Genomic DNA, 24,713 nt, shown 5'->3' with positions numbered 1-24,713 from the left:
CATAAAGTGTGACTGCCCACAAGAGAACAGAATGGAATGGAAGGAAAGGTATTAGAGAGATTAAACAAAGAAAAGAACGGATAAGCAGGAAGAGTTCCAACTTAAACCATGTTCACAATCATCCAGGGCTACTACTCTATCTGCCCATGGATAGAGAACTGATATGAATTTCTAGGTCATACTGGTCAGGGTAATATGGGAGTCAAAAACCCAAGATAATGATTAAGACCTGGGTTCTTAAGGAAAAAATAGTCATACTCCCAAAGCCAACACAGAAGTTCCTATTTTGGGAATTTAAAGTCTCATACTCTGGTCAGAATAGCATTCTTTAAATTTATAAGCATTCAGGGCACCTGGATAGCTCAGTTGGTAAGTGTCTGCCTTTGGTTCAGGTCATGATCCCAGGGTCCTGGGACCCAACTCCATGTTGGACCACCTGGACACCTGGAGGGGTGAGTATGTGTGTATCTGCTCCTCCCTCTCCTGCTGTCCTTCTTCCCGCTTGTGCTCTCTCAAATGAATAAATAAAAATCTTTTTAAAAATACACATAAATAAATAAATAAATCCATAAGTACTCATTCCTCCCAAAAAATTTCACCCATTTTTAAAAAAGATTAATTAGAATGAGAGTGCAAGTGCCTGGGGGTGGGGAGGAACAGAAAATGAGAGAGAGAGAGAGAGAGAGAGAGAGAATGAGCGGGAAACCCAAGCAGACTCTGGGCTGAGTGGGGAGCCAAACTTGGGGCTTGATCCCACAACTCTGATCATGACCTGAGCCAAAATCAAAGGTGGAGGAGGCTTAACCAACTATGTCATCCAGGCACTCCTCATCCATTTTATAAGCACTAATTAATTCCTTGAACAAACCTAAGTCACCTGGGCTTTTTTTTTTTTTTAAGTATGTTTTGTCATGATACCCAAATATTTTGCAAATCACCAGCCTGTGATGAATGATAACAGATAAACACTAGTGAGTAAAAACAACGATTATATTATTTTGGTCACTGGGTGTGCTTCTGGCATGAAAGGTTGTTTATTTACAATGCCACATCACCTAGGTTCTGAAGAGTGGCATACAAACTCTGGCTGTTTAAATATTAACTACTCATGAATCACATTTGCAGCTGGAACTCACTCTAGAAAAATAGGGAGAGAAATATTTGTGCTGGTAAGTTAGGACTGGGTGTTCATGCTCACATTTATAATAAGACACAGTGAAGTCTTGTCTACTTTCTTGTCAAATGATTTACTTTCAAAATAAATTTCCTTTTTTGGCCAACCCCCAGGAAATATTTTTTTCCCCAGGAAATATTTTTATTAACTTGGCAAAATCTAAAAAGACATGCTTATCAAATCTTCCTAACTTTTTTCTTCACCAAAATACTTCCTAACTGCCTACCATGTGAAAGACCTATGTCGAGCCTTGAAATAAACTTAAGACACAAGGGAGAAGCCTTGTTTTCTAGAAATTTATGGTCTCATTGCAGGGCTGGGGGTGGGGTGGGGATATGCAATTACAATTAAAGAACGTTCAATACATGATCAATAAATGATCAGTAAATGATCATTGTCATTTCTAGAACTTATGGTCTCATTGCAGGGCTGGGGGTGGGGTGGGGATATGCAATTACAATTAAAGAACGTTCAATACATGATCACCAGGAAGAAAATCAGTATTGAAAAAAAAAAATCCCAATGTGGAATTTAAAGAGGTTTATTAGGTACTCAAAATCAATTATATACCACAAAATACAGAAAGCCTGTGTTGATGGCAACTTATATAAAAAAGACGTACAGAAACAAAAAAAAGATGTACAGGTTTCAGCTGAGTAAAACTATAAAAGCATAAAAATCAACTAGTGAAATGGTTAAGAGAGCTACTCTAAATTAATAGAAATATTGTGTCTAGACCAAGAAAGATAATAATCCCACCATGTCCATATCCAGAGTTAGTGGTTCTCTTTTATGAGGCTCATTTAAAAGGAACATAACTAGGAGAGAGGGAATGAGAGAGAGCATGTATTCATGCTTGACAGTGGTGCAATGATAGTGAAGTGTTTGTAAAACATATATACAGAAAGATTGATGAGCTGAAGACATTTGGCTTGAAAGAAGACTGGAGGTGAATGGTGAAGGGGGAAGCATGTAACAGTTTTGATGCCTCTGAGCTAGTAACAGAGAGCTTACTGTGCTCCATGGAAATAAAGACAGATTTTGGCCCTATATAATTTTCAATGCCCTGGGCTTTCCAACACTGAACTATGTAGAACAGTGGTAAATTCTACAGTAAGTAGTAGACAAGCAGAGATGAGCATTTGTTATGGAGGAGGGGGCAGCCAGTGTGGCTCAGCAGTTTAGTGCCGCTTTCAGCCCAGGGTGTGATCCTGGAGACCCGGGATCAAGTCCCACGTCAGGCTCCCTGCATGGAGGCTGCTTCTCCCTGCCTGTGTCTCTGCCTCATTCTCTCTCTCTCTCTCTCATAAATAAAATCTTTATAAAAAAAAAAGAAAACTAGGAGCAATTCCTGCATTGGGCAGAAATTTGTAACAGATTTCTGAAGCTCTTCCTATCTTATTAGAAAAGCTTGTGGCTACCTTTTTAGCTGCAGGTAAGAATACTGAAAAAATGACACCCACTACAGGTACTTTTAAGCGAATGATCTCAAAAAGCAGAAAATGAGTCAGAAATCACCAATGAACTTCATGTAAGACCTAGAAGGCTTTGTGACTTTGAGATGATTGCCAGAAATACTGGGAGGGAGACCAATGGTGGCCAATAGCTGGCCTGACCACTCAAACAGAGCTCTTGCTATTCCTACTAGGCTCAGAGGTTGTAGTTTTTCCTTGCTGCTTTAAGTGAAAGGCAATTTTTTTTTAAGTCCCCTTTCCTCCAATACTCTCCCTAATTAATCCTTTTCAGCACATGGAGAATGTCAAAACGTCAAGAATCTGAAATATTCTTCCTGTATTCGGGAAGAGTATAAACCCAGCAGCACAGATGCTATTCCTACCTAATAGGTTCATGAAATTTTTGGCTACATATTGAAAAGAAGATTGGCCTGATCTGGGAGGTCAACTGGAAAGGGCTCACAGAGGAAATCCTGCACTAATGCCTGGTCAACATCCTTAGGCCCCCTCAAACTTCCTTTTTTTTTTTAATAAATTAATTTTTTATTGGTGTTCAATTTACTAACATACAGAATAACACCCAGTGCTCATCCCGTCAAGTGTCCCCCTCAGTGCCCATCACCCACTCACCCCCACCCCCCTCAAACTTCTAAGTTGGGCTGTGTCTAGCATGTTTTTACTTGAGCCTTAGATTTGTGAAAATGTATAAACATTTATCATAAGCAAGCTGTGAGAACTGTCACCCTGAAATTTATAAAAAAACAGAAACCACGTAATAGCCAACTTTAAAAGTTTAGTTCTGGGTAGAAAAGACTCAAGTTACACGAAAGTCCTATGAACTCAGTTGCCAATATTAAATCCTATGCCTGGAACTCTCCATATTTAAGGATATAATCAATGAACAAACGTGTGCTAAGAGTCTATTGTAAGAACCCATTTTAGGTTCAATGGAAGGCAGATCTTGGCCTTCCTAGGTTATGACTATGGCTGATTATTGCCACAATCAGGATATAAGACCACCTGAATAATACTGTGTGGCTCTGGGATCCCTGGGTGGCGCAGTGGTTTGGCGCTTGCCTTTGGCCCAGGGCGCGATCCTGGAGACCCGGGATCGAATCCCACATCAGGCTCCCGGTGCATGGATCCTGCTTCTCCCTCTGCCTATGTCTCTGCCTCTCTCTCTCTCTCTCTCTGTGACTATCATAAATAAATAAAAAATAATAAATAAATAAATAAATAAATAAATAAAAAATACTGTGTGGCTCTTAGAGAATTCTATATATACTAGGAAGTGAAACTCAAATTTTCTTTTTCAAGATTTTATTTATTCATGAGAGAGAGAGAGAGAGACAGAGACAGAGACACAGGCAGAGGGAGAAGCAGATTCCATGAGGGAGCCTGATGTGGGACTCAATCCTGGGACTCCAGGATCACATGCTGAGCTGAAGGCAGACGCCTAACCGCTGAGCCACCCAGGCGCCCTCAAATTCTTTCAATAGTACTTCCAATAGTGGTGCTTGAAATAAAAACATGTTTCAGTCATTCACATAAAACTGCCACATTGAAGAAGGCACAGAGCTTAGGAATGTTTACTAATGTCAAGCAATGAAACCAGTGCTAACAATTTCATCTTTTGCAAGAGGTATCCAATAGGTATATCTCCTTAGGGTTGCTAACATTCACATAGTCAAGATATTTTTCTAGAAGCCAGTAAGATATTTCAGAAATTAGACCTTTTAGGTAAAAAACAGGCATATTTTAAAACATTATAAATTTAAAAATCCTCAAAGGTCAAAGGTTATTACAACATAAGATAGGTCTTCCAAATTCAGAGGACAATAGACAAAATGAGTGATGGTATTTCAGAATGTGTATTTTAGTATGTTTTAAAAACGAATATTTAAGGACACCTGGGTGCCTCAATTGGTTAAGTGTCTGCCTTTGGCTCAGGTCATGATCCCAGAGTCCTGGGATCAAGTCCCACATTGGGCTCCCAGCTTAGTAGGGAGCCTACTTCTCCCTCTGCCTGCTCTGCTCCCCCTGCTTGTGCATTCTTGGTCTCTGATAAATAAAATCTTTAAAAAAATTGTTTTAATTAAAAAAAAAAAGATATATAGTCTCAATATGATAAAATATTGCTTGTAAATTACCACCCCCTCCTCCTTTCTTTTGGTATAAAGAAATGAAAAGAGAATGAAACTACCAAAAAAAGCAATACCCCATACAATGTGTATTTCAGGTGGATAAAAGTATTCAAAGGCTGGTTTATGGGCATGGTCGTAGCACATCACAGATCCCCAATCAACTGCCCCTCTAGGAGCAGAGAGCAAGTAGCTTTAGGTGACTATGTTTATTTACCTACCCAGCAGAAGCAGCAGAGATATATGGTCTGGTAAAAAAGGTCAACTAGACAAGAAAGTCTGCATACTTTTGGGCTTTCAGCTAAGCTATATGCTAACTATGTACACAGAGAAGAGAGACTTGACTTACCTGCACTGCCGAGCTGTTTATAAAACCTGTACTCTAAATGAAGCTGTGGAGCACGTGATTTTATTGGTTCCTGAAACCCAAGAAGAGAAATTGTGATCAGATTTAGACTAAATTTACCATTCCTAGGTTTTCAAAGTCAACTAGAGCTAAGACCACTTAATATTTTAGAGATATGTAATACATTTTCTTACTACAATTTCTCTTTGAAAGCACAGCTAGGGGAAGATGAAGCTGAAGTATATACAATCCCTTCCACAGATATTTAAGTACAAATACTGTGTATGAGCCATCATTCAAGGATAGCTCCCTCACCAAGAGGTATTCTCCTGGAACATATTCTTCTAAACCTCTGAATTCAATACCAGCATGAAAAAAATTAAATAAATAAATACCAGCATGTATTCCCTGCTTGTTTTATTATGAATTTTGGGTGATAAACAGTATTGTTTTTAGAAAAATGATACATGCTCAGAAAAAAAATTTCAAATACACAAAAATTAGGAAGAGACTAAAAATAATCTAAGATCCTACCATTTTAAAAAAAGCACTATTAACATTTTGGTGAATGTCCTCCCAAATATTTATTGATACATATATTTAGATATAATACACACTTGAAAATATATTTAAAATACACAAGACAAAAAAAATAAAATAAAATAAAATACACAAGACATTATATTTGCTCTTTTGTAGTGTGTCTTTAAACTCAACAATGTGGGGATCCCTGGGTGGCTCAGCAGTTTGGCGCCTGCCTTTGGCCCAGGGCGCGATCCTGGAGTCCCAGGATCAAGCCCACATCGGGCTCCCTGCATGGAGCCTGCTTCTCCCTCCTCCTGTGTCTGCCTCTCTCTCTCTCTCTATGATAAATAAATAAATCTTTAAAAAAAAAACAAAAACTCAACAATGTAATGATGACATCTTTCCATGTCAGTAAATAGCTGTGTGTAGCTGTGTGTATTTTTTTTTAAGTAGGCCCCATGACCAACATGGGGCCTGAACTCATGACCCTGAGATCAAGAATCATATGCTCTATTGACTGAGCCAGCCAGGTGCCCCAGAAAGCTTTATATAGATTTTAATGGCTGTAGTATTCCCCCTGAGTGTCTGTGTGTGTATGCACACACATATACCATAATTTTAAGACATTTTGACTGTTTTCAGTTTTTATTATTATGAATAATGCTGTAGGAACATTGTATGTATATTTATTTTTACACTTAAGAAAACTGAAGACTGTAAATGCAATTAAAATATGTATGTTAAAAAAGTAAAATATGTATCTTTAATCATTATGATGCTCGAGTTTGCAAAAATAGTGTTTTCTAAAGACCCTGGAGATAAAACAGCTAAACTACTACATTTTGTACTACATTGAACTTAACCAGCCAGTTAATTATTCTGAACTGACAGCATACCGGGCAACTAGTTAACAAGAAAATTAAACATCACCCTGGAAAGTAGATCCATGTATTCATTAGGATAGCTATTATCAAGATCACAGAAAATAAGTGTTCGTGAGGATGTAGAGAAATTGGAGCCCTTGTGCATTGCTGGTGGGGATGTGAAATGGTACAGCTATTATGGAAAATGATATGGCAGTTTCTCAAAAAATTAAACATAGAATTACCACATGATCTAACAATTTTACTTCTGGGTATATACCTCAAAAAACTGAAAGCAAATACCAAGCTGGTATTTGTACACCCATGTTAATAATGGGTATATATGAATAAACAAAATGTGATTACATTTTCCTGCACACACACACACACACACACACACACAGAATATTATTCAGCCATAAAAATGAAAGACATTTGAACACATATTACAACATGGATGAACCCTGAAGACATTATGCTAAGCAGAATAAGCTAGACACAAAAGGTCAAATACTGCATGATTCACTTATTTGAGGGATCTAGAGTAGTCAGGTTCACAGAGACAGTAAGTTAAATGGTGGTTGCCAGGGTCTATGAGGGAGGAAATGGAAAGTCAGTGTTTAATGGGGATAGAATTTCAGCTGAGGAAGATGAAAAAGTTCTGGAGAAGGATGATGGCAATGATTGCACAACAATGTGAATGTATTTAATGCCACAGAGCTGTACATTTATAAATGGGTTAAAATGGAAAATTCTAGATACAATTCTTTATCAGATATATGTTTTTAAATTTTCTCTCCCATTCCATGGGTTGTATTTTCACTGTATTCAGAGTCCTTTGATACACAGTTTTTTATTTTTATAAAGTTCAATTAATCTCTTTTCTTGCTTGTGCTTTTTGCGTCATATCTAAAAAATCACTGCCAAATCCAATCTCGTGAAGCTTTTCCCCTAAGTTTTCTTCTAAGAGATTTATAGTTTTGGCTCTTATATTTAGGTCTTTGATCCACTTTGAGTTAAATTTTTATGTATAACATAACATAAGCGTTCAACTTTAATGCACATGGATATCCGGTTTTCCTAACAACATTTGTGGAAAACAGTCTTTTCTTCAGCGAATGGTCACTTGGCCCTTTTAAAAGGCTCAGAAGAAGGAGATCCCCCAGTTTCCCTTGATAATTCATGCTAATGTTAAACACATTTCATGATTTCAAAGGTCTTTATATGTAGTTTAAATCTCAATGACTGAAACTAAGCCTATTTCTCCTTTGTCCTCGACAAAATAAAATAGCTCTTCAATAAACTCTGAACATTATAACAACTATCTTCATTTTTTTTTTTTAATTTTTATTTATTTATGATAGTCACAGAGAGAGAGAGAGAGAGGCAGAGACATAGGCAGAGGGAGAAGCAGGCTCCATGCACCGGGAGCCTGATGTGGGATTCGATCCCGGGTCTCCAGGATCGCGCCCTGGGCCAAAGGCAAGCGCCAAGCCACTGCGCCACCCAGGGATCCTAACAACTATCTTCAAATAACAAAACTATTCAATCATTTCTTAGACTATTAGGCAAAGACTTAAGACTATTAGACTATTAGAAATAGACTAAGTCTATTTCTTAGACTATTCAATTCCTTTATTCAGACAATGTAATTTCATTTCCTTTAAACTTTCCTCACTGGTCCTATTTTTTGGTTCTTTGATCATCTTTGAAGGCTCTTCCTGAACGAACTTGTTTTCTGACATTTTTCTTAAGATCTAGAATCCATAAATCACAGAATTCAGAAGTTTCCTTGAAGTTATCTAGTCTATCTCTTTGCTTCTAGGAAGCTTTTATCTAAATCAATTCAGGCAGGCTGAAATAGTTCATATCTCTACTGAGTTCTATGAAAGAATTCATATTTTTCTTTGATTATAAAATCAGCACAGTTGAACTTCAAGCTTCTCAAAATTCTTGTAATCAAAAGAAAAAGTACATAAGACTAATTACACTGTAAAGTCACTTCTTTATTCATTTATGTCCTCAATAGAGAAAGATCACTCTTGAGAGTCTCCATTTGGTTTTAGATCTTCCACTATAGTACTGTTAAAGCAGCCAATTATGGAATTTGTCCTTCAGAAAAATCCCTAATAAGTCACAAGGAACCAAACAGAAACAGGATAACAAGTTAATATGGAAGCAGAAGTTGATCTTTCTGGAGGTTTTTCTGGAGAAAAGTCTTTGGATTCTGACAAGCCCCAAGGAGCAATGAAGGAAAAAGTCACAGATCCTTCTTCAAATATAATACTCTAAAACTTCACAGTGAATATCTTAATAGAAAATACTAAAATCTGATGTTGGGTAACTAAGCTAGCAGATTAAAAAAAAGTAAAAACTCTTTAGAGTTACAAGGTTGAAAGTGAACATACATGTCAAATGTATTCAGACACGAGGAGCTTTTTATCACAGATGATAGGATTTATATCCTTTAGGCCAATTCCTTTAACATATAGTTAAAGTCTGCTCACACAATTACAGCTTCAAGGTGCTCTTCTGGAAGCACTATGAATAAAGGACATTATAAACACTGAGTCTACATCTTGTGGAAGGCAGCAAAATTAGCAACATGGAGAGATTTTTTTTCTAACAATTGTTACAAACTTCTTTTAAAAAGAGCCTGAGAAATCTCAGTGATGGGGTAAAGGAAGGGTTCATTATACTATTTTATGTTCTATATGATTTTTTAAAAAGGTTCCTAAAAATCTAAGAAACAAGAGCCCACAATGAAGATCCAAAGTAGAAGGAAAAAAGTACCAGCAGGCCTTCCTTGTATTTCTGTGCCAGATGCCGATTACATTTCCACAGAGGGCTGGCTATTTGCCAGAATCACGGTTATTCTGGAACACACATGTCTGCCTGAAATCCTAAACCGACAGCAGACGGCTACCTTGTAGGACTATAATGCTTAAGGCAAATTTTGCTGTTACAACAAAAAGAGTTCAATTACTGCCCTCCTATCTCCCATGGAGAACACAGACCAACAGCAAAAGAGGCAGCCCGTAGACAAGATTGTTATCCTATAAAAAGCCTTTATTTAAGATTTATTTGAAAGAGAAATGAGCTCCTGAGATACACCATACTAGATGACATGAGGTCTATTTTTAGCTTTCACTCTTGGCCATAAAGTAGTAAAACAGAAAAAGTAAAAAAGCAGATAAACTAGGGAACACTTTTACGGAATCAAATTCCTATGAATAAAGAATATGGTCAATCCTTTGATAATCAATCTTAGAAAATATTTGGCTTGCATTGTTACATGCATTACCTGTCCTCCTGTTCCCATTTCTCCAACAAGAGTTCCAAGTTAACAAATAAAAGAAAACACTTAGTTCCCTAGCAGCTACCTGCTCTCAGCTCTGCTTCTTGTCCATGTCTTTGTAGAGGAACCAATCTGATAACTGTCTGACAGTTGTCTTCATAAGACAACTCTGACTTTTCCACAAACTGACAAGCTCAATCCACACCCAGAACAGGTGTGGATGTGGTAAGTGCAATTCGTTAGAAAAGAACAGCATTATGACAATTATCACAAGATACTTCCTTCAATCATTAACTCCTCTGTCTTCCAACTAATAAAGTCCCAAACTGCTTTAAATCCTGGGAAACTTACTAGAAAGACAAACATTTACACAGTTTCATAGAAACGAGTCATATGACATATTTCATATGACTAGAAATGATTTTGTATTGACCTTAAATATAAGATAAAGAATTTTCTTCTAAAATTACTCTTCCTTAAAAATAATATATATCTTGATAGGATGCTATCTTTAATGACCATGTTAGTTATTCATAAGATTAGTACTGACAAAAGTCAATTTTTTGTTTCAAATTTGACCACAAGATGTGTTTTTCATATTTGACAACTTTTTAAGGCAATGATTTGGTGGGTCAGATTTGGTTCTCTACTAAAAGTATATTAATACATTTAAAAACTGGATTAGTCACAGTTAAGCAAAAGAAAATGATAAAATTTCCAACAGCTTTATCTTTCAAAAAATAGCACTCTGAAAGGTACAAACTTCACAGAAATTACTAGTCTCCCAACAATTGTTTTTCTTCCAGCTATTTTTTAATAACTATTTTTTGATTCATTGTTGCTGAAACTATAATTAACATCATCTGACTATATAGCTTTAGACTATATAGCAGTGATGAATCACTGTAGCACTATATATATATAGTTGAGGGAAAGTGACTGTGGGATCATATGCAAAGGAAAAAAATATTAGTATTCCTGTGAATCCTTACAACTATTTCCTGTAAAAAGATATGTGAGGGACGAGAGTACCAAAACATAATTACCACAAATATAAATTCTACTCACCAGTTTGATAGCTACATATTCATTGGTGTAGAGATTTTTACCTAGGGGAAAAGCAGAATGTATATGTTTTAGTGACATTTATTTTGGGAAATGCAAAGCAAAATCTTAGCTTACAGGGTCATGAGAAAGGTCACATTCCCAAAGCTATTCACATATATGAAACATGATTTATAAGTGAAAAGCTAAACAGAGATAATTAGACCCAGTAAGACAAGAATAGAAATCACTTGAGAATCTGGAAATTTAAGTTAGACGTGAGAACTTAAAAAAAAGAAAACAAACCTCTTTTCTCTCTCACACATTTTGTTATTATTTCCCAACTATTAAACCATGAAGCAAACCAAGAAGTCCCAGAATATCAAATACACAAATTTTAACTTTGGCACAACAGACACAAACCCTCACTTTTTTTTTTTTCCCCAAACCCTCACTTTTAAACTAACAAATGGAGATTATATATTACTTGTCATGGTATTTAGTGTTGACTTGGCAAAAAGGACAGTGTGAAATAAACCCAATTACTGTCGTACCCTCCTTCTGGAAAACTCGTCTAATGTCTGTAAGTAGATGATTCTCAAAGCTGTTGTGATTCTTCACCAGAACTCTAGCTCTTTAACTATGAGCAGGAAATAGCTCTCCGCCTGCATACTTAGATGTCTTAAAGTTCTTTCTGCAATAGTAACGATTTTTTCCTCTCAACTTCTCTACCTGTATAAATGGAATCAATATTCTCCTAGACATCTAAAGTAAGTACCCAGAGTAAAGATGAGGATGAAAGCAGCATTTAACCACTTGGTAAACCCACACTCCAAACCAGGTACTTATCTTCCCTAACCTGTCCATCTCTACTGATTCGTGAAAGCTAATTTCAATTCCTCCTGAGTGGTTGTTTAGTCACCGCACTGGACTTCACGTTTCTTCTTCTTATATATTTGTCCTATCTTAATCAGCTAGACTATAAATATCTTGAGGATAGGAATTTTATCTAATGGTTCTCTCAATGTCCTATGGGGCTTAAGACTCTGTTCTGCACATCTCAAAGACACCCAAAACCTTGACTGATGAAGTTATTGGCACATATAATTACTTTTTAAGTAATACATAGAAGTAAATGTTATATTATACATACACATACATGTACATAGCTGCCTATATATGTATATGGAAAAGGATATAGAAAGATGCACATTAAGGCATTAAAATGACTATCTCTTAGTATTTCCTGATTTTTATATACTATAGTTTGCTTTTATTAATGAACAGAAAGCTGCTTGCAATTTATGTTCCTATTTTAATTAAATTTTTTAAGATTTTTATTTATTTATTCATAAAAGACATACAGAGGGAGAGAGAGAGAGGCAGAGACACAGGCAGAGGGAGAAACAGGCTCCATGTAGGAAGCCCGACATGGGACTCGAACCCGGGACTCCAGGATCACGCCCTGGGCCAAAGGCAGGCACTAAACCACTGAGCCACCCAGGGATTCCCTTAATTAAATTAATTAATTTTTAAAGATTTTATTTATTAATTAATGAGAGAGACAGAGAGAGAGAGAGAGAGAGAGAGAGAAGGGCAGCAGAGACACAGGCAGAGGGAGAAGCAGGCTCCATGCAGGGAGCCCAACGCAGGACTCGATAGGGGGTCTCCAGGATCAGACCCTGGGCTGAAGGCAGCGCTAAACCGCTGAGCCACTCGGGCTGCCCTATGTTCTTAATTTAACCAGGATCTAGACAACAGATGGCCCTTTGCAAATCATACCATTATATTTTTCATACTGCTATCAGGTTGCCAAGCACCTTTATGTGTCAAAGAGTACACTACTTTAGGAATAACTTTTGTCTGCAAATAACAATAAAGAGGACTCACAGATTGCCAGAGAAATACTTAAGAAACCATTATAAGATGAACAACTTCTTTTTTAAAGAAGCAAAAGTAGAAAACAGGTATTTTTTCTCTATATATTAATTGCATTAAGCACCTAAAAATTGGTGTTCCTGATTAATCCTCTCACCAAAAACATTTTTAAATAGATTTTATTTATTTATTTGATAGAGAGTATACACACACTAGAGAGCTCGAGCAGGAGGAGGGGTAAGGGGAAGAGGAAGGGCAGAGAAAGCAGCAGACTCTCCGCAGAGCAGGGAGTCCAACATGGGGCTCAATCAGTGGACCCTGTAATCATGACCTGGGCCAAAGACAGACACTTAACCAACTGAGCCACCCAGGCACCCCACTAAAAACATTTTTAAAAATCTATTTGATGAGATTGTGAAAAGGATACTAATAATGGGGAGAGGATAGTTGAAGTAGAAACAGCCAATAGAAGCAGATTAAAACCCAATAGAGGCAGGGCATCTCATACCTGTGTGAATTCCCTTGCATGTATAAAGTTAAATTTGATTTTCTCCTGTTTAAAAAAACTCCAACTTGGCCACAGACTTATCTTATCCCCATATCAGATATAATACCACATAAAGATTTTTCAGGACAGTCCTTCCTGGCACAGTATAAGCACTATTATTGTGACCCCAAACCAATTTTGGCACAAAGCTAACCCTAAGAACTTAGTATCTCTTAAAGGAAAATGGTCAAGTTTAAAATTGTAAAAACGTTTGGGAGTCTTTCAGAATTGGACACCACCACCCTACCCAGCCAGTTTTTCAGCAGTAAGAATTCCTACGGCGGGTAGAGGTATCAGAATTCACCCCTTACTCATTTAAAGTATAACATGCCTTTACTGTCAAAAAATTAACTTAACCAACCTTTGAAGTACATGCTTAATGTAACAGATCTTCAATTCAACTGATAAAATATTTAAGTGAAGAAAGGTGCTTGTGTAAGTATAACAGAGTACTAAACCTAGATTCTGATCTGTGAGCAAGAAAACAGAGAAGGAGGGCAGCCCGGGGGGCTCAGCGGTTTAGCGCCACCTTCAGCCCAGGGTGTGATCCTGGAGACCTGGGATGGAGTCCCACGGTGGGCTTCCTGCGTGGAGCCTGCTTCTCCCTCTGCCTGTGTCTCTGCCTCTCTCTCTCTCTCTCTGTGTCTCTCATGAATAAATAAATAAAATCTTTTAAAAAAAAAAAAAAAACAGAGAAGGCAAATCAGGAGCTCTCAGGGAAGAAATTCTTTTTCTTTCTTCCCCCTAATTACTTCCCAACCACCCACCTCTGCCCAGAATCTTTAAAAAAAAAAAAAATGAGTAGGATTTTTTTTTTTTTTTATGATAGTCACACACACAGAGAGAAAGAGAGAGAGAGAGGCAGAGACATAGGCAGAGGGAGAAGCAGGCTCCATGCACCGGGAGCCCAACGTGGGATTGGATCCTGGGACTCCAGGATCGCGCCCTGGGCCAAAGGCAGGCGCTAAACCGCTGCGCCACCCAGGGATCCCCTGAGTAGGATTATTTTTTTTTAAATTTTTATTTATTTATGATAGTCACAGAGAGATAGAGAGAGAGGCAGAGACACAGGCAGAGGGAGAAGCAGGCTCCATGCACCGGGAGCCCGACGTGGGATTCGATCCCGGGTCTCCAGGATCGCGCCCTGGGCCAAAGGCAGGCGCCAAACCGCTGCGCCACCCAGGGATCCCCTGAGTAGGATTTTAATAGATGAAGGGGAAAAGGCATCCCAAGGCAAATAAACTGTATGAACAAACAAAAAAGTGACAAAGTAGATGGTACAGTCTAAGAATGATAGGGGGTCTGGGAATAGATGGACTATAAATTCTATCATGAGGATCAGGAAAGGGTAGAAATAGGCAAAGAATGGTTAGGGTAGCAAAAGAGACTATAGAAAAGCAAGGCTCAGGACTTTTAAGAAAAGTCCTCAATGCCATCTTAAAGTTTAAAACAAAATGTTTTAAAGTAGCATAGTGACATGATCAGATCTGTGATTCTAAATAACAATTTGTGAGGAGGCATAAACAATGAGTCAGAAAAATAAGAGACCAGGGGCACCTGGATGGTGCAGTCGGTTAAGCCTCCAACTCTTGTGTTGGCTTCAGGTCATGATCTCAGGGTTTTGAGCTCGAGCCCCACATCGGGTGCTGTGCTCAGTGCAGTCTGCTTAAGACTCTCCCTCTGGGGATCCCTGGGTGGCTCAGTGGTTTAGCGCCTACCTTCATCCCAGGGCATGATCCTGGAGACCCGGGCTCGAGTCCCATGTCAGGCTCCCTGCATGGAGCCTTCTTCTCCCTCTGCCTGTGTCTTTGCTTCTCTCTGTGCGTCTATCATGAATAAATAAATAAAATCTTTATTTTTTTTAAATTTATTTATTTATTTATGATAGTCACATAGAGATAGAGAGAGAGACAGAGACAGATACACAGGCAGAAGCAGGCTCCATGCACCGGGAGCCCGACGGATTTGATCCTGGGTCTCCATGGATCGCGCCCTGGGCTAAAAGCAGGCGCCAAACCGCTGCGCCACCCAGGGATCCCTAAAATCTTAAAAAAAAAAAAAGAAAGACTCTCCTTCTGTCCTTCCCCTCCATGCTCTCTAAAATAAATAAAAAATCTTTTTTAAAAAGAAGAAAAATAAGAGACCAGAGGCAGCAGAAATTGTTTGAACATTTAATATCCATCTTATGCAGATTATCAGACATCTAAGATGAGCAACACTTAGTTTTCACCCCGAAGAGACTGTATTCTAGCTCCTCACACAGGGCCTTGCACAGGCAGCTCAATTTTTAAATTATTAATCACATACTGTGATGAATTAAAAGAGGAATATGAACAAGTCAAGTCGGCACTCGAGGGGAGCCTTGAAGGACAAACAAGAGGAAACAATAAAGGATATTTCCTAGTGTATAAAAAAATGCTAATGCTAACTTGAATAGTGAGGTGGAAACAGGATAGAAAATGCACAGAATCTGATTTACTGCAGGTGGACCAATATGAATGAAGCACAAAGTATACGGAGAGAAATGGTGAGGAGTAAAGCCAGAAAGATCCAGTAGGGACAGAATGTGAATAACCTTAAATGCCAAGTTCTTACTCTGAGGTATGTACAACCACGCATACATGGAGATGTGTCAGGGCATAAGCTACACAAATAAGACATGCTTTTCCTAGATCCTCACTTTTCTTTGAAGATTTGGGAAAAAATCTTTTTTTATAGTAAAACAAACTTATTATAGAAACTGCACAGATTTCGTTTGAAGAAAAAAAATTCAAGAGTTTAAAGTAATCCCAGGCACTTATGGATATATGCTTCTTGCAGAGTCTAGGGAGTCTCAGCAATCAGTCGGGAAGCTTTTTCTCATTTTCCCTGTGTTCTGCTAGGTGGCCCAGTTTTCACAATGCACTTCACTTTCTACAGGGTGAATCTTCCATCTCCTGTGAGCCAGGTGATACCAGGGAGGGAGGTGATTTAGCCATCCAACTGCTTCATATATAGACTTACCACTAAACTCTCTGTTTTTACTCCTTTGCATCCTTACTTTCTGAGTTTCCAGTGTCTCCAATTCTTGAGCTCAACTGGCATATTTTATGTTACAAACTGGCTTATCCTTTCAATCATCAGCTTTCTCTGGACTGCTAAGTCAGTTACCATTTAACCATCTGCTTTCCAGCTTCCAAAATTCTGTTAACATTTTTCACCTGTTCTCCTCTTCTCTCCCACTTTTTTTGGGTTCCTTGTGGTTTTATGACTTAAAAGGGCAAAAAGAATTTTCAACTCATCTTTTTATCCCTAGCAACAAACATAATACCTGATTTGTAATAGGTAACAGATGCTGGCTGCAGTGAACCAAATTGATGTAACATACAGAAGGTTCTGAGAAAGTTCTAGGGTAGTAAAAAAAAGAAGCCTAGTTTATAATCAGATATGGATAATCCTAAATGCAAATACAGGAGTTCTGACTTCCTTATTCAGCCTTCTGTGAACCAACAAAGGTCTTGTGCTAAAAGAACAAGCATGATGGTGGAATATTAATATTAATTTGGCCCCAAAGTATAAAATAGAGGAGAATACCCAGAAAGATGAAAGGGGAAGCTTTGATAGCAGAACATTTAAAGAATGACATCTACCACAAACTATGTGGTTATGAGCATTACATGAGTTAGAATTTGTAAACTGCAAGGTGCTAGATAAACCTAATTTTTATCTAATTCTTTTATTATTGCAGGGTATGAGCCAATGTTTCCTGGCAGAAAACAACTTAAAAAATACAATTTATAATCAAGGCATTTCAAAGAAAAAACTAATAACCTTTGGATTATATGTAAACATGAGGGATACTGAAAAGAGGAGGGTCAAAAATAATGGCTCCATTAGTGGAGAACAGAAAGAGCCAAGAGAGGAGGCACTCTTCTACTCTACCATGATGATGCCTCCTTTCAAGGTTCCATTAAACCTAAAAGTAATAGATAATTATGAAACATCTCTCAGCTTCAATTTTCATACCTATATAAAAATATAATTGCAGAAACATAATGAATGAGACAGCCTATGTTAACACCAAATGTGATGGCTGATACATCACAAAATGCTGGCTTATGTTTGCTTACTTTCTCTGGGGGCACCAAAAGAACTGAACACATGTCACCCTCTTACAAAGCAATTATCCTTATTCCTAAGAGGCAATGGAGGTGACTGGATAATTCTCTTAAGCTATGCATCACTCAAATGAATTCCTCTGCCAGAGGGCATTATTAAGACTGAACAGGCCAACACAAAATGCAGCCATGTGGAAGGCTAGACAATAACTCAGCCACTATCCTCTTGTGATATACTTACTCAAAAATTTTGCTCTGGAAGAATTACAAAAATAGAGGATTAAAATCCTGCCCATTTAAAATGAACGACTGCTTCAACTGAAATGTATTTATTAAGTATATATATTTAAAACATATAAATAACTGAGAAAGGCAGGCAGTTTAATGGACAGCAAAATACCATCGATAAGATGCACAATCCCAAGCACTCAAAGCTTTTAGTATCTGTTGCACAAAATCCACAATGCTTCCCACGCTCACTTCCTGGCTATGAGTTCTTTTATTGTTAATGGAAATGAAACTGCATTACATAGTAGTTTCTGGAGCTTTACATCTAAACTCAGCCCTTTTGAAGCAGCAGTCCTGGATGTGATGCCGCCCATAAAACCCATTGCATCAAAACTTCCTATTTCAGTAAGTCACCTACAGAGACAACATTTACCGTAAGCTTCATCAGACACAGCATTATTTCAAAGAACCAGCAGGTCTCAGTTCTCAGAGTCACACTGATAAAGGAACATACAGCCTCAGGTTCCCAGTTTAGTTAGATCTCCAGCTGTCACATTTTCTTGCCCTAAAGTGAAAGTAGTACATTTATAAATTACTACCTAGAACTGTAAAAAGAAAATAATCCAGCCAAATGAACTTGAGGTATTTTGTTTTAAAACAAGAAACCACTTTTACATAACTCAGATTGGTTACCGTGTCTATTTAGGGCAAAGAGGACAGGCTGGCCTAATGCCTTCACTACCCAGAGAACATCTTTTTAAGCAGGCAGTATGATTAGGGGTAAGAAGATAACAAAACACTACAACTTTAAAGAAAAAAGCCACAAATCTTTTTAATTTTTACTACCTTAATTCTACTAGTATATTAGTATAATGTGCAGAAATATTTCCCAAATGGTTAGCAAGAATAATTTCTCCTGGTGTTAAATTTTTTGAAGGGATTACTTATCAAATCATTAGTATATTATAAAAAAAATTTATTACATCTTGCTTAACACTTAGAACAGTATAGAGCACTTACTATTAATATGCAAAAACATTTGTATTTATTTATTTTAAACATGACTATTTTAGACCATATTAAAATGTTTTCTCAACTGCAGGACATGATCTATTCGTGGAATGTGAAACAAATAAATACAGAGGATCCTGACCAACATGTCCTTTAAAGAAATATAGCCTAAAATAAAAAAAATACACACTTAAAAAGGGTATTATTTCATGAAATGTTTGCTGCAGATATACATACATATTAAACTATGTATGTATTGGATCACAATATAATTTATTTTTTAGTGTAGGTCATAGTGAAAAAAATAAAACCCATCAATAAAAACCTTCCAGGGGTACCTGGCTGGCTCAATTGGTGGACCATGGGACTCTTAATCTCAGGGTCATGAATTCAACCAAAAACAAAATACTTATGAATAAACCTAACCAAAGAGGTGAAAGACTTGTACTCTGAAAACAATAAGACACAGATGAAAGAAACTGAAGATGACACAAAGAAAAAGGAAAACATCCCATACAAATACCATTAAAATGTCTATACTACTCAAAGCAATCTACACCTTTAATGCGATCCCTATCAAAATACCAATAGCATTTTTCACGGAGCTGGAACAAACAATCCTAAAATTTGTATGGAACCACAAAAGACCCCGAATAGCCAAAGCAACCTTGAAAAAGAAAAGCAAAGCTGGAGGCATCACAATTTGACTTCAAATTATATTACAAAGCTGTAGTAATCAAAACAGTAAAGTACTAACACAAAAAGAGACACACAGATCAAAGAAACAGAGACTCCAGAAATGAAACCATAACTATGTGGTCAATTTAATCTTTGACAAAGCCAGAAAGAATATCGAATGCCAAAAAACACAGTCTCTTTAACATATGGTGTTGGGAAAATTGGACACCAACATGCAAAAGAACGAAACTGGACCACTTTCATACACCATACACAAAAAAGGACTCAAAATGGATGAAAGGCCTAAATGTGAGACTTGAAATCATAAAAATCCTAGAGGAGAATATAGGCTACAGGCAGTAACCTCTTTGACTTCAGCCATAGCAACTTCTTTCTAGATATGTCTCAAGGCAAGGGAAACAAAAGCAAAAATAAACTATTAGGGCTTCACCAAAGTAAAATGCTTCTGCACAGTGAAGTAAACAATCAATAAAAGTATAAGGCAGTTTATGGAATGGGAGAAGATATCTGCAAGTGGCATATCTGATAAAGGGTTAGTACCCAAAATCTATAAGGAAATTATTAACAAAATAATAAAACAAAAAAAGGAAATTATCAACCTCAACATCCAAAAAATGAATAATCCAGTGAAAAATGGGCAGAAAAAATGAACAGACATTTCTCCAAAGGAGTCATCCATATGGCCAACAGATACATGAAAAGATGCTCCACATCACTCATCATCAGGGAAATACAAATCAAAACTACAATGAGATATCACTCCACACCTGTCAGAATGGCTAAAATCAACAACACAGGAAACAACAGGTGTTGCAAGAATGGAGAAAGGGGAACCCTCATGCACTATTGCTGGGAATGCAAGCTGGTGCAGACACCCTGGAAAACAGTATGAAGTTTCCTCAAAAAGTTAAAAATAGAACTACCCTACAATCCAGCAATCACATTACCAGGTATTTAACCAAAGAATACAAAAATACTAATTCAAAGAGATACATGTACCCTCATGTTTATAGCAGCATTATCAACAATAGTCAAATTATGTAAAGAGCCCAAGTGTGGACTGAGTGATGAATACAGAAAGATGTGGTATATACAGATATATATAATGGAATATTACTCAGCCCTAAAAGAGAATGAACTCTTGCCATTTGTAATGCCATGGATGGAACTACAGAGTATTATTACACTAAGTGAAATAAGTCAGAAAGAGACAAATGCCATATGATTTCACTCATATGTGGAATTTAAGAAACAAAATAAAGAAGCAAAGGGAAAAGAGAGAGAGAAGAGAAATCAATAAGCAGACTCTTAATTATAGAGAACTGATGGTTAACAGGGGGAGGAGCAGAGGGAATGGGTGAAAAAGGTGATGGAGATTAAGGAGTGCACCTGCTGTGATGAGCACCAGGTACTGAATGGAAGTGTTAATCACCACACTGTACACCTATAACTAATATCACACTGCATGTTAACTAGAATTTAAATAAAACATATAGATACATGTGAAAAAAATTATTCCAAATAAAAACCTTCTGAAAAGTAGTTTCAAAAATCTCAATTTGAGTCAGTGATAGGCTTAGCTTTATTGACTTTCCTAAACTATTAAACACAATATTATGATCAATCTGTTAAGAAAAACGAGGGGTTTCTAGTGGCTCAGTTTGGAATGACGCTCAGTAGAGTAAAAGAGGGTGTGGGAGTATCATTTATAAATGGGGTCAAAGAAAGAACCACATACTCTGTTTCAAGAAGGTAAGCCTGTGAAATACTTACAGAGGCCTATGCTTTATTAAGCAAATGCGCAAAACTGTCCACATCAAAGTGGTAAGAAAAAAATCTGAATCACCTCAGAAAGCATGATATGCAGCAGAAAAAAAGTATTTTTTTTGTATTCTGTTAAATTTTAAAGTTATATAATGATTACCCATGTAACCTCACCCAATTTCAAAAAATAATTTTGAAGCAAATCCCAGGTATTATATTTTATTAATAAATATTTCATTATGAATCCTTAACAGATTTGTAGTCTTTCAAAACAGGTAGATTACTTGCTATTTGAAGACTTCTGCATACAAATGTGGAAAATTAAAAGACCAAATGAAGACACAGGGACAAGGAGAAGGTTATGGCACTAGTCAGAAATTTCATTCAGGAAGAAAAGTCCAGTTGGTCCTTTGAAAAGCAAAAGAATTGAGTGAAAAAAGACAACTATGAACAAAGTTCAAGGTAAAGCAATTGACTCTAGAAAAACTAAAACCATGGATTGTCAATAATTTGAACTTGATCGTTAGGTAAAAACAGACTGTTATTAATATTTTTGTTGTCATTGTCTTATCTAGGAATCTAATGTCAAATCTGAAGGCATGAAGATTTAGCTTTATCATCTATGAGTTTTATAGTCTGGATTTAGTTCTTTGATCCATTGTGTATTAATATTTGTGTATGGTATGAGGTACAGGCTCAAATTCAATCCTTTGTATCTGAGTATCCGGTTGTCTCAGCACACTATTTGTTGAAAAAATTATACTTTCCCCTTTGAATGGTCTTGGCATGCTGATCAAAAAGCAATGGACCAGTTCATATCTGATTCTCAATTCTGTTCCATTAATCTATTATATCCATTCTAAATCTATTCTAATGTAACTACCACTAGTATTAGATCACTGCTGCTTTGTAGTAAGTTTTGAAGTCAAAAAGTGTAAGTCATGGAAATTTGTGGGTTTTTTAAATTTTTATTTATTTATTTGAGAGAAAGCATGAGAGAGAGCATGAGAAAGAAGAGAGAGAGCACAAGCAGCAGGGACGGATAGAGGGAGAAGCACTCTCCACCCAGCAGGGAGCCCAATGCAGTAGTTGACCTGGGATTGTCACCTGAGCCAAAGGCAGATGCTTAAACGACTGGGCCAACCAGGTGCCCTGTTCTTGTTTATCAGTACCGTTTTGGCTCTTGTGCATACCTTGCAACTCCATATAAACTTCAGGATCAGCCCGTCAATTTCTACAAAGAAGGCAGTTTGAATTTTTTTTTTTAAGATTTTATTTATTCATGAGAGACACAGAGAGAGGCAGAGATACAGAGGGAGAAGCAGGCTCCACACAGGGAGCCCGATGTGGGACTCGATCCTAGGAATCCAGGATCACGCCCTGAGCCAAAGGCAGATGCTCAACTGCATTTAGGACAGGGACTGTGTTGAACTAGAGATCAATTTGGGGAATATTACCATTTTAACAATATTAAGTTTGATCTTGAATATCAATGTCTTTACATGTATTTAGGTCTTCTTTCTTTCAACATTTTATAGTTTTCACAGTATAAATTCTATACTTATTTTGTTAAATTTATTCTCTTCTGATAGTATTGTAAATAGAACTGTTTTCTTAACTTCATTTTCAGATTAAACATAAATACTTTTGTTTAATAAAAATTTGGACCTCTTCTCTCATGACCCATTACTAGAAGCATATTATGTCTTATAATTAGAAAAGTATTAGGGGGTGGGGTGCCTGGGTGGCGCTTAAGTGTCTGACTCTTGATTTCAGTTCAGGTCATGATCTCAGGGTCATGAGATCCAGCCCCACATCAGGCTCATTCAACACATAGTCTGCTTGAGATTCTCTGCCTCTCCCTCTGACCTATCCCCTGATTACACTCTCTCTCCCCCATCCAATCAATCAATCAATCAATAAAATACTTTAAAGTATTAGTATCTTTTAAACTCTAACTAGGAAACCTTTTATATAAATGAATTTTCCAGATAAGTGACACTCCTTCAATAAAAGCTAAAAAGTAAAATATCTTACAATGAAAATGTTTCTGAAGTTTCAGTTTTCATAAAAAGTATCTAGCACTCATTTTGGAAGCACATACACCAGAACTGAAATGATACATAGATTAGAATGGTCCCTGTGCAAGGATGACATGCAAATCTGTGAAGTGTTCCATATCTTTTACAAATTTCCAATTATAAATAAGCAAGCAATGGGGATGTAATGTGTAGCATGGTAACTACAATAAATAATGCTATATTACATATTTTTAAGTTGTTCAGAAAGTAAATCTCACAAGCTCTCATCATAAGAAAAACAATTGGTAACTATGTATGATGACAGATGCTAACTGGACTATAATGACCATTCTATAGTATATACAAAAATATCAAATTATTATGTTGTGCACCTGAAACTAATTTATATGTCAATTATACATCAAATAAAATTGTTTTTATGGTTGACTTATCTTAGAAAAAGAGAGCACACAAGTGGAGAAAGGGGTAGAGGGAGAAGGAGAGAGAGACCCCCTCAATGAGCGCAGACCCCAACACAGGGCTTGATCTCACAATCCATGAGATTATGACCTGAGCGAAAATCAAGAGTCAGACACTTAACCAACTGAGCCACTCACACACCCCTAAAAAACTTTAAGAATATCCAAAGTTTTAAAAAATGACTCTAAAAAAGTAAATAAATAAAAAAATAAAAAATAAAAAATAAAAAATGACTCTAGTCAAGATGAATAATAATTATATTACATCACTTGAGTGACACCCTTAAAGGTTAATGGAGTATATAAGGCTATTCTGCCTAGACGGCTCTGCTTTGCATACTGTCCCCTCCCTTGCTATCTGCCCGCTAGCGATTACTTCTTGATTTACCAACACCCTCTCCCGTGTTTCTTATATGGGAGACTAAGAAAAATGTAAGTGTGTTATAAATCCATATAAAATATGAAGACAGAGGCTTTAAGGAAAAGACTTTAGTTCTAAAATACAGAAACTTGGGCAACCCCGGTGGCCCAGCGGTTTAGTGCCGCCTTCAGCCCAGGGCGTGATCCTGGAGACCCAGGATCGAGTCCCACGTTAGGCTCCCTGCATGGAGCCTGCTTCTCCCTCTGCCTCTCTCTCTCTCTCATGAATAAATAAAAAAAATGTTTAAAAAAATAAAAAATAAATAAAATACAGAAACTTTTGGGTACATAGGTCCTAAGGTATCTATTTTGGCTGCTAAGACATTTAAAAATTTTTACTGTTGTTTTGGTTTATTTGCTAGTCATCAGCTTTGGTGTTCCACAGAGCCAGAACTTGTTACAAAAAATGATACCATATGCAGTTTTACTGTAGCATGGCTAAAAATTTCAGCAAATGTAGTTTACAATTCTAATTTACCTTAATGTTAACTTATATACTATATAAATTTTTGTGAAAAAATAATCAAATATTCTGAAAATATAGATATATTAGAGTATTTGTAGAAAATTACACTTGTATCACTGATATATAAATTTCCTGCCCAAAATATATAAAACAAAATTAATTTTCTCCAATAAGTTATGAGGATGATGTTATATTTCTGATAATTATCTTCATGAAAATGTTTATTGTATTATTTACTTATAATAATAAAAATCTACA

General features: G+C 36.8%; 1 protein-coding gene and 1 non-coding gene across 2 annotated transcripts in view; one reads left to right on the top strand and one right to left on the bottom strand.

The window, feature by feature from the left end:
• CSNK1G1 (casein kinase 1 gamma 1) overlaps positions 1 to 24,713 on the bottom strand; it is a 177,186-nt gene that overhangs the window by 72,580 nt on the left and 79,893 nt on the right. Inside the window, exons 4-5 of the mRNA XM_041731455.1 lie at positions 10,870 to 10,910; positions 5,119 to 5,188 (exon numbers count right to left, since the gene is read on the bottom strand). Of these exons, the coding sequence (XP_041587389.1) occupies positions 5,119 to 5,188; positions 10,870 to 10,910 (111 nt within the window). The remainder of the gene's footprint in view (positions 1 to 5,118; positions 5,189 to 10,869; positions 10,911 to 24,713) is intronic.
• LOC121485958 lies at positions 23,151 to 23,254 on the top strand. Its single transcript, XR_005986456.1, has one exon. It is a non-coding gene; the product is annotated as a U6 spliceosomal RNA (small nuclear RNA).

The sequence above is a fragment of the Vulpes lagopus genome, chromosome 2 (genome assembly GCF_018345385.1).
Source record: "Vulpes lagopus strain Blue_001 chromosome 2, ASM1834538v1, whole genome shotgun sequence".
Taxonomy (NCBI): domain Eukaryota; kingdom Metazoa; phylum Chordata; class Mammalia; order Carnivora; family Canidae; genus Vulpes; species Vulpes lagopus.
Note: the sequence above shows the minus strand (reverse complement) of the source record. Positions and strands in the feature narration are given on the sequence as shown.